At 36.2% G+C, this 11,739-nt stretch overlaps 1 protein-coding gene across 1 annotated transcript; it reads right to left on the bottom strand.

The window, feature by feature from the left end:
• Nucleotide 1: 1 nt before the first annotated feature.
• On the bottom strand, nt 2-11,683 carry LOC138325437 (mucin-5AC-like). Its single transcript, XM_069271147.1, is given in 12 exon segments — nt 2-853; nt 855-2,281; nt 3,332-3,485; nt 4,463-5,385; nt 5,852-5,956; nt 6,579-6,675; nt 7,648-7,830; nt 8,402-8,534; nt 9,026-9,233; nt 9,733-10,299; nt 11,140-11,310; nt 11,501-11,683. Coding segments are annotated over 12 exon segments (4,875 nt in total). The 5' UTR covers nt 11,556-11,683.
• Between the last annotated feature and the right edge of the window lie 56 nt (nt 11,684-11,739).

Here is an 11,739-nt window from a genome sequence, read left to right as displayed (position 1 = left end):
CTCAATATATCACTGATGTGGTCTGGATTGCTGAAGTAGTATTTTGGTTTTCTTCAGATTGGTTGGTGAACTGTCCTTGTGATTGGTTAACAACAGGTCCATGTGAATGGTTGATGTCATAGCTTTGTGATTGGTTGACAACATGATCTTGTGATTGGTTGATGACCTCCTGTTGCAAGTGGTTGACACCATGACTTTGTGGTTGGTTAACATTTTGTTGTGGTTTCTGGGTATCATGACTTTGGTTGATTGGATGAGAATGGTTAATAGTATCAGAGTTTGATACTACAGTACATGTATTTACATCAGAGGTTACAGACTCTGAGATTGCATCTGAATACCTCCTGTTCTGTGGCATTTCACTGGGAATAGCATTTTGCTCTCTTATAGGGTTAGTCACTGACTGAACACTAACGTCTGACTGCTGTCTATCTATTGTGTCTTTAGGAACTGACCAGTTGTTGTTGTCTTTGGTCACTGTGGGTAACTGTTGAAAATCAGTGTTGATTGTATGTTCAAATCCCTGGCCACTAGAGTAAGGCAGCAGTTCAAGTGCATCAGGATTTGGCGTGTCTCTCATTCCTTCAGAAACAGCTTCATCTTGAAGTGACATAACTGCACTACTTATCTCTGATTCTGCAATATTCTCATTTTCAGAATGAGGAATCTGTGTTTCCATCTCTTCTCCCCTATACACAGTACCATTTTTGTCCTTGACTTTTGAATCTGATTTGCCATTTGAGTCAATCTGCCTTGCACGGTTTTGCTCAATATGACTTAGAGAAGGGCTAGAAGCATGGTGAGATATAACACTATCCCGACTTGTCGCATCGTCATGATAAGTTGGAGAGTTTTACTACTTCCTGTAGACTTAACGCTCCCACATTTCCTAGGGTTAAGACTTGTCGAGGTGTATCTCCTTTTGATGGTAAATCGTCAGTGCGAGTTGGTGTACATATTGTGAGTCTGTCAGGTGTGCTTGCTGGACTGTAACCAATGTCTTGATGAGGTGTACAAACCGGTTCATGATAAGGACTTCTGACCTGACTTGGAGCTACTGGCACTGACATCTTCCCTTTACGTGATGGAGTGACAAAGAAATTCCCTTGTGATGCTTTGCCTTGTTGTGAAATGTCAGATATGTGTTGTGAGGTAATTCCTTCTGCCGAGTCGGTTCCAGACTCAAACCTCTCATGTAGAGGTCCAGTTCTAGTAAGAGTTTGTGGCTGACCATGTGTAGAGTCTTTTGATGTTGTTGGTGAATTCATAATTTCATCATCTGCAGTGGGCTGTGATTTTCCACGTGTTGATCTCCTTGTTGGAGGTCTACCAATTTTTTTCTTTTTATTTGTGGCGGGAGTTCTTTTGCCGCGTCCAAACGAAGGCTGTCTGATGGGAGAGGAGACCTCTGCCTGACTTGTCTGTGGTATTGATGAACCAAAATCGAGCGGTCGCAAATGTACATCCCGCTGTGTTAACTTGTCTATAGGAATTCCGCAATAACGATTGAGATCATCAGTCACAGATGCAACACCTGCCTGTGTTAATTTATCCTCTTTATGATTATCACTGTTATCAATGTCAGAGTGAGGTGACTCCAGGAAGTCCCTGTCAGCAGAGTAAATGTCGCTGAGAACTGTGGCGTGATCTGGCTGCTTGTCCTTGGATTTATCGCAGATAGTAGCAGGCACAGGAAGAGATGGTAGGGTACCACATAATTCTGGCATGCTGGGATATTCTGTGTAACAGCTAGATGTTGGGGGAGTCTGCGGAGCATCTGTTTGTACAAAAGGTGAACTTGATGACGTTATTGTTATCTTTGTTGTACTCAATATGTTTTCAGGTGAACGTGAGGATATATGCTCTGGTAAAGGCATGGATAAGAGAGAGCTACTCTGGGATGAGAAACACTGTGGTTGTGATGTCATTGAAGATTGTGTTGTTACCATGGATGTATGTGATGAAGTCACAGGAAGAGTTGTAGGAATAAGCTGTCCCATGGGAACTAGATCCTTGGCGTCTGCCACCTCACTGAGGGAGTTAACCTCCAGAACAGGCAGATGGTGTACAGACCCACCACTTGGTGACAAAACTGCCATAACAGTTTCATTTCCCTTTTTAGTTTTCTTCGAACTAGACTGTGGAGCAGTCTGATTTGTATCTAAATTGGAAATCTGAGCTGCACTTGATCTTGTAACGCGTGTCTTTTTGGTGTTTGATCTCTTTGTTGCCTGCGGTGTAGATTTCTCGGGTGACGTAATCTTGACTAATGCTGACAATTCTACAACAGAAAATACATACTTGTGGGTATGGTAGAAAAATCAAATGTGACATTCTCTATTTACATAAACAGTTTTTTTTTTTTCTTTTCTTTGAAAGATTACACCTACATTCAATATCGTAACATGTGTCTAGTCATGAACACATGTGCTCCAAAAACGGACTTTCAAGGAATTAAAGATAGAAATTTCAAGTGATGTTTTCCTTTTATATTGAATATATGCATTGATCAGTGACTTAAAAATCCAAGTATTTAATCATAACCCTATAACGAAAACATGTACAAAATATTCCTGCACACTTTAGCTAGGACCTGCTGGTCAGTGATCATGACCCAGGACCTGGCCATGCCTTGTACCTGCGTATAGTGCGCACCCCAAGTTTTCACTTGATAAGTAATGAAAAAAAGTGTGCACTATAGGCACAAAAATATGGTATTACAGTTTAACTTGTCTAAACCAGATGTCACTACGACCAGCATATTTGACCAATATTGTCAGGTATAAAGGTTTAGATTACCATAAATTAAAATTCCATACAATTACGCAGGAATACACATGGATCCAGATTAGATACCTGCCAGTTTTGACAAGTTATACTGTACTCCCATGCATTTAATCCCAACAAAAATGTGGATTTCTTGAACTTCAAGGGTTTCAATATCAGGCGTTACCTGGCACTTTTTGCCGGTTGAACCTTGCTGTGGTACCGCTTGATTTGGGCTAAATTACATAAGATAGCATACAGATAGTAAAGAAAAGTACCCCCTGAAATTGCAATTGTACCGCCTGTCCTGAAAGATAATGAAACCCCTGGAACTTTCAAGTTTTTTTTACTACATTTACAATTTTGAGTCCCTACATTCAGTACACATTTTGTATACATTAAATATAATCTACTCATTCAATTAGCAAACCCCTGAGCATGCCAATCTAGGACATATTTAAATCACAATTCAAATGAAGCATAATTGTTTCTAGTATGAACCTGTGTGAAGGTCATATCATCAAGACAACAAACTGAACATACCCACCGTGTACAACAAACTTACCAGAAGACCATTTAGCAGCTCCTGATGGATTTAAGGGTTTTGGTTGGACTCGTTTAGGGGAGGTCTTCTTTGCTGGAGGATTTTTCTTCCTGCCACGAGACTTACTGCTCGGTTTGGGTGGTGGTTTTGGCTGTAGATCATCCAATTCTACAATCTGTAACCAAAACAACTGCCATTGGTAGGAAATAGTCTTTATCACATTAAATTCAATCAGTGACAATAACCAGGTATTTCTATTAGTATGATGAACAGTTACATAACATTTATAGCAAAAAATGTCAGTAGAAAAAAACTTTCTTCACAAGCATTTTGAAATAATATGATAAAATCTGATCATTTATGCATGTAAATAATTCAAATTTGCCATAGAATTGTATATTTTTTTTGGAATCAGATAAAATAGTATTCAATAAATGAGCTTGCAGACAACATCAGGTTTTACTAAATCTGACACAGCCAGAATTTCCACAATGTTAATACAGAGATGATACTATAAAATAAAAGTTATGCCTCTGCTTAATTTGTTTTTTTGTGTAGCAGCTTAATATTTTGAGGGATAATAATAGTCAATTTAGACAGAATTTGACATATTCTAAAACGATCACCCCTGAAATAAGGAGATGATTAAATAAAACACCTTGTTGCCAGATCATGAGATTTTGATATTTTAAATCTGATTTTCTCATTTCAAGTGTAATTGGCAAATTATATGACTAGAAAACCAATCAGCTATATGCATTTCACAATATTTTAAAGTGAACAGTCGGGCAAGGATGGCTAAAGTCGGTAAAAATGGTGTGAATGTATCCAGTATAATTTCTTATGAAATGGAAAAATAAAATCTCTCGTCAAAATCTGTCTGCGCACGAAGAAATTGATTTAAAGTTTGGGAATTCTAAAACGTCCTCCCGGCTCACTATGTCCGTGGTTACATTTCCACGCAGCCTCGCTTTCAATGCTTTCAACTTTTCTTTACTTTAATGGTCAGAACTGGGAAACTAAGCAGAACTTGACCGTCGTATTAATATGTGAGAACTTTTGGAAGGCCAATGAACGCATTTAGACTGGTTTTCTTTGCCCGACTATTCACTTTAAGCAATAGTACACAAAAGCTCTAAATTCACACCATACCTCTCCCTTGGCTTTAGCTTCCAGTTTTTGCATGAGACACTGAAGATTGACTGTAGGCAAGGATTTCGGAGAGGTAGTTGAATGGGGCTTAACAAAACCCATCTGGGAAGACGATGGACCAGCTGAAGTATTGTTTGTGGGTTCTGCACTTGATGTTATGCAGGGTAAAATTAGAGTATTTGATCGTGCCATTATTGGAGTACTGCTGTGTTGTCCATTACCCATACCACTGACAAACGACGTATATGAGGCTGAGGCAACACTTGTCCCTTCTTTAGCCTCACTCTGACTTGCCACGCACGGCTTGACAGGAGACTGTATAGTGAAGGACGCCAATGGATCGGGTAAATCATCATCATTGATTGAACTCCTGAGAGACAACACCGGGAAACCGTGGGGAGATGTTAACGTGGTCTCCACTGTCTCTTTACCACATTCAGATGAGAAAGACGAGGTGATTGGTTGTATGGATGTCACAGCAGTTGTGATTGGCTGAGAGGAAGTCCTAGATGTGATTGGTTGATGAGAAGTAACAGCAGTTTCCAGTGGTTGAGCTGTCACACACATAGTCACACTTTGTACAGCAGATGTCCCTAAAGTCTGGGAAGCAGTATAAGAATTTGTAACAGGGACTGAAACACTACTTGTCCCCGTGTGGTGTAACATGGTCCCACATTCAGTAACTTGAAACAGCGGTGCACTGACTGCTTCCCTGGTTTTCGTGAATTGAGAAAGACTTTGAAAAGATTCAGCATGACTTGTTGGTGTTTTTGAAAAATTTGGCATAGACATTGGAAGCGCAGGATTAAAAAGGTTATTTTCATTGTCATCTGGGATAAAACTAGTAGGTGGTGTAAAGTGGATGTTGTCTGATGTTACTTCACCAAACAACATGCTCGACACTGGAACAGAATCTTTACAACCTAAAACATACACAAAGGGACATTCAATCAATGATATTTTAGTCAAATACAGAAATTTATGACTGTTAATTGCAAGTAAATTACTTGTTGCCTATCCCACTAGCGTTTGATAAAAGACAAATGGGACAATTTATTGAATGTTCTCATGTTTGTAAAGAGAGATACACAGGAAAACTCTTATTCCAGGGTAAAATTAATCTCTGTAAGATGTGATTTAGATATTAAAACTCTGTCAAAAAGTAGACTTTAACTTTCACAAAAATACTAGGACTGGTAAATATTTTCCTCAATCTTTATCCATCATGACTTTAAAACAAAAGCCTAAAAAAAACCAGAATAGGGTAAAATGTTTTTCTCAATCTTTGCCCATGTGATTTGACTTTGCAAAGTTTCCTGAAATTAGAATGCTGATGAAACTTAGCTCTGACATCAAGGAGTTCCTATGACACATTAGGTGGAGAGTTACCTGAGGAGCCAGGCTGTGGATGTTGTGATGAAGCTTTAGTAGAAGACTGTAGTCCATTACTTCGACTCTTCTCTAGAAAATCTCGGTCGTGGGTGGCTTCATCAACTAAAATGATTCAAAAGTCATTACCGTGACACTCTCAGTGCAAATTAATTTACTGGAAACTAATTTGTTTTTGTGTATACAATATTTTGTGTCTTTTGTTATTTCCAAAACATCTCTTACTGAAAGCTTGTACTGATAATCATGAATTCATATAACATTATACATTTTATACATGTACAAATATTTGCAAAACATTTGAAATTATGTTTGAGATCAGAAATTACTTTTATCATTTTATGTACCTGATGTTTTAGGAATCAAAATAGTTTCAGACAAGAATAAAAAATTGAAATATGGATATTTATTTCCTAGCATAAATACATTTTACCTATTAAATAGTATTTTCCAGCATATTTTACATGTTTTATTTTTAATCATGAATGCTTACAACAAAGAATTGGTAATATCAAAGTGAATCATAGTTTAATCAAAATCAAAAAGGAAATTATTATGAATTTGATCTAATATTAAAAGCAGAAAGATAACAAAAGTGAGATTGTTGTGAAATAAATCTGATAGCATTATATTTAGAACACATGTTTCAGTAACTTGTTGAAATATAAGAGGATGATTACATGACTGTCCAATGGTCTTTATGGAGTTAACCTAGAGGTTTACTTACGATAACAAACACCAGCAGAAAACAGCCACTCGAAGTTAGGATCCTTTTCTGTCAGCTCTATAATTCCATTGATCGAGGATGCTGGCATTTGTGTTTCCTTTTAAAACAGGTTTCTTAATTAATAAAATATACGTTGTCTAGGAAATATTTCTTCGTTATTTACACAAGCAAAAGATCATAAACTGAAATTTACATGCAGCAAGAAGAATACTAGATTTCAGGTAAAATACAATACTAACCTGAAATTCACATGAATTTGACATGAAAATTCACTGAGGTGAAAATTCATTTGAAATTCTGGTCAATCACAGGTCTAAACTCTAACCTGAAATTGCCTCAGGCTATATTCTAGTCAATTTTAGGTCAAGATTTCTGGACCTGAAGTTCAGGACAGAAAAAATTGCCTTTGTAAGATAAATAACATAACTTCTACACAATCAATTCTCAGTGTACATACCTGGTGTATCAATAGTACCTCATTGAGTCATTGAGGAACAAATTTTAATTAATAATACTCAACTACCCAATAAACAATGCTGAATTATTTTCTTAGTACAGCATTAAATGGAAGCACATTGTTTCTATTTGAGTACAATAGTTTGAATTCAAAGATACACATTTCTTACTCCTAAGTCTAAAAGAGGAAAAGATAAAGATTGGATCTAGAAATTCGGTCTCAATGACAGTGAGTGAAGTATTTTTTACTGCAAATAAAACTATTTGTGATTAAAAGTTGTTTAGCACTACCTGAAATCACTGGTTGGCTATTTCGTATTTGCATATTACAGAGTTATCTGCCTTTGATGTCAGCTGTTTCCGAGTACTATATCCTTTTTTCAGAGTAAGAGATATTACAATCATTACCTACCAGCAAGGGCAGATAACTCTGTAATATGCAATGATAAAATAGAACACTTCTCATATTAAGTTGGGTTGAGCAATAGGCATGAAATAAATAGATCATGGTATTACATTCCTTTGTAAAAGACAACAGATCCTTGCTATTAGAGCTCACGATAAGTAGTGATGCAACTACATGGGCAATATGTGAGCAGTTTAAACACGATACCTGCTGATCAAGGATATCCTCGAGGGAGCGGCCCATGAAGGGACTCTCTGGGACCACATCCACAGGAGGGAGAGTAGCAGGTGTTCCCGGGTCAGGTATTACTTCAGGGTGTAGGCTCTTGTTGATATTCTCAGCCAGTTTGTGAGGAAGTAGGGGGTCGTTCATGATATGCTCCAGGATTTGCTGTAAAATCATTAATATAAGATATAATCACATAATTTTCTTATACAATATGACTTAGCTTAAATAACAATTACAACAATGGGTTAAGTCCATTACTGATATTTATGTTGAAGTTGTTAACTTCACAAATTTCCTTTAATGGTTTTATATTAGTTTCAAATTAACTTTACACTAATACATATATTGTCATTATGCACCTCAATAATAAAATCAACTTTCCTACAAGCTTTTACTTCAATTTTGTAATTATATCTTGTGAAGAATTTTAAGTTTAAGTACATAGATAAAACTGGGCCCTATGCTGTAAAAGTGATTAGGTTTTGTTGACATAATGCCACTCACCAAAGTTTTCACGACATATATTTTTAATTAAATGTAGGATACTAATAAAAACAGGAAAGAAATTTCTGAAGAAGAACCTCATATTATCTAAAGAAACAGATTTTCAAAAGCATGGAATAAGCTTTCTGCCAAATGATGTTTATAAAGCAAGGAGAACCTTTGGAATTTTATTCCTTGTTTGAATATTATAAATACAAACTAGATTTTCCCAGATGTTACATATACTTACAGGGAAAGAGTTCTCCAGGGCTGATCCATCAGTACTGTTACTACTTTCATTATGACTACCAACACCATGTAGAATACTGGAGTCAGATTTATTCTGTTTACGGACTTCTCCTTGGGGTTTTCTCTTTGGTGGTCTAATTAATGAATGTTTTATACAAATGCATTATGTATCATATTATAAATTGGTGCAGTAAAGTATTGTGGAATTAACAATTTACTTAATTCAGACAGAGTAACAATAAAACAGTACTAGAATTAGCTACTTTTTATTATACAATCCAATCAAAATAAGCTACAGATGAATGTCTTTATCTTGAATTCATTTGAACTAACGACCTAGTCTAATTTCAGTATTTTTGCTGATGTCAGACACTCTAATAAATCAGACATTTGCATTGGTAGGTGTGTTCATATAACCAGTTTGGTTGACTTTAAAGATAATTTAGTCTTACCAGGTTCAATCTTACATCGACATATACATTTTATTGGCTAAAGTGAGTTTTAAGAAAACCAATTTGGTTGAGCAGATCTAGTTATAAGTGAAAAGGGAATTGAATCCTGGCCATCCATGTGATAGGCCAGTGTTGCCACCAGCAGTCTGACCAAGCTAGCTGTATTACTCTACCTTTTCCGTCTCGGTGATTTCTCCATCAGAGGTTCCTGAGTAGCACTAGTTTGGAGTTTGACTGGGGTTTTGAGAGAAGACAAAGGGTTAACAGAAGGAGCAGGGGAGCCTGGATGATCAGTCATATCTCTGTCACCATGTGTTGCTTCTGTTAAATGTGTTGTACTAGTTTCCAGTGAAGGCTTAGGGATCTGTGTTGTAGTTAACGCTGTAAAGGATAAATATGTTATGTGATGAAACTACAAGGAAACATTACAGATATTCATAAAGTATATATATTAACAGGAGATTGAATATATAATTATGTTTCTATAATTAAATCACAAGTACATACATTACCACGATACATAGGTACTAGTTTTACTGTCACAGGGGCGAAAGATGTACCATGCATATAGATATATCATACAGCCAGCTTATTATTGAAAATTGCCATTTAATCAATCAATTAACTATATATCAATAATTAAATTTATTATATTGTAAATTTATTATCATATACTGTACAAAGTTTACAAGTACATAGCTATAGTAGACTCCTAACTGGTAAAAATATATGTACCATTGACATTAAACTTGGTATTTTAATTTTCATTTGGTTTGCTTTGTACAATAATAGCATGGGTCAGAACAAAAAACACCTTTTATAGAATACTAACTCTAGATATATATTTGGACCTGTACATGTTGTGTCATTTGTAACAAACCTGTCTGATTGATAATTGTAGAACACTCTGTTACACTGCACTCATTAGAAGAATTCTGAGTCACCGTAGACATCAAATCAGTAGTTTGAGTGACCGATCTGGGACTTGGTAACGTTTTAGAATGAACTGTGTGTTTTGAGGAAATATCCTTGGTTGTTTTTGAGGTAGGTAGGTCTATTGCTCTCTGACTAGGATCATCATGATCATCTACTGACATTCGTTCAGATTCATTTCCATCCTGATCATCGCCACAATCTGAGGGCGTAGGTGGCATTGACATGCTGTAGTCAGATGCAGCCTTCTCCTGAGTGACCACCAAGGATGAGATGGTTGATCGAGAGCTGTGAGGCTGTATAATGTCTGGATCAGAATTGGTTACGGTGGCTCTGATCTGATTACGCCGTCGTTCTGCCATTGCCATACGTGTCCTGGACTGTTGTTTCTCATTGCCCTTATACACCAAATTAGAATTGGAAGCAACTCGTTTTTTGATATTTTCTACCACTGAATCAAACTGGCACCATAGGGAGCTGAGAGCTGGGTTTGGTGTAATCTTTCTGTTAGTTTCTGAAATAAATTATGATAATGTAATTTGTCAGTTTTTTTATTCAGACATTATTTCTAAAATGATCAAAATGTTAATTCATATCATGGACCTTAAAAAATAACAGTTGTAATCTTAATGAAAGTACACAATCATTACTGGAGGTATAAAAAGATAAAGTATTATCAGAAAAGTTGAATTCTTATTTCGGACGCCTCGATTAAAATATTCTTAAAATAAATTAACATACTGTATAAGTAAATTGAAAAATTTAATAAAGAAAAACACTGTCTAAGTAATTAACCTCCTTATGCAAGTAAAGTATATATCAAAAAAATCATTATGATTCATTAGATTGCTCATGCCACACGGCAGCCCTCTGGGCTGCTATAATTTGCAGCCTTCTGGTCTGTTACCGGTATATTAGGGAGAGAGGGTTAGTGTCTTTTCCTGTACATCTACATCAGCAGTCATTATTCAACCCTAGCTTCTTCAGCATAATGAAGATTATAAATCAGTTACATTATTCTTATTTTCTACATGCAAATCAAATGAACTACAAACAACAAATAGCATTCCGATATATTTTCCATTACAGTTAATTGTAGATAAATTACCTGATCATATGTACATAATTAGCAGTAATTTTAGCAACATGGATTCCCATACACTAGCATAGGACTCCCAAATTTCAAACCTACAAATCGCATGCGGGGATGGGGACCATCAAAGTCCAAACCCTGCATCATCAGTTATAAACATAGGGTAAATGGGACATGTGGTTGAAATGATCTGTAAACAGAAGCTACATGTTCTAAGCTAGATTTTTGGTTGAATCTGATGAGTATTAATCTTATATTCACCTGCAACTCTCAAGGATCCATATTCTTCTAGAATCTGCATAAGAGCCAACCCATTGATAGTCAATGGATAATACTGGCCCTTCTTCATGAAGCTGACATATTCGCTTAAATGAGGACATTCTTTAATAAAATTCTTGTAGGTTTTGCTGTAGCCTTCCGACTGTAGATAACCTGAAGTAAAATAAACATTGCACAAAATACATATTTACCAGGAAAACCCACATGATATCGATCGAGACGACCATTATAATCAGCATCATGATTCAATAACATCTAAAGATTTGTCAACATCACAAAGTTGTAAATTTCATATTGGAAATGAGTATCATATTCAACGTAATAGCCATTTTACAACACTTACCTAAAACCAGACGGGCAATTTCAGATGGAAGAAAGTATAAACTATCACATGCCATATCATTGATGGTCCTAAATTATGGCATGGGAGGTTTGAATATTTCAAAACATCGTCAGCATTGGACACGAATAATGGCGGGCACGATTGGGTATTTGATTTCCGGTTGTCGTAAAAATTAGAAAACGCGTTGGGCAATATGTAATCGAACTTTTCAATTAGTTATATATGCATTTCTATATAAA

Source organism: Argopecten irradians, chromosome 1 (genome assembly GCF_041381155.1).
Source record: "Argopecten irradians isolate NY chromosome 1, Ai_NY, whole genome shotgun sequence".
Classification (NCBI taxonomy): Eukaryota; Metazoa; Mollusca; class Bivalvia; order Pectinida; family Pectinidae; genus Argopecten; species Argopecten irradians.
Note: the sequence above shows the minus strand (reverse complement) of the source record. Positions and strands in the feature narration are given on the sequence as shown.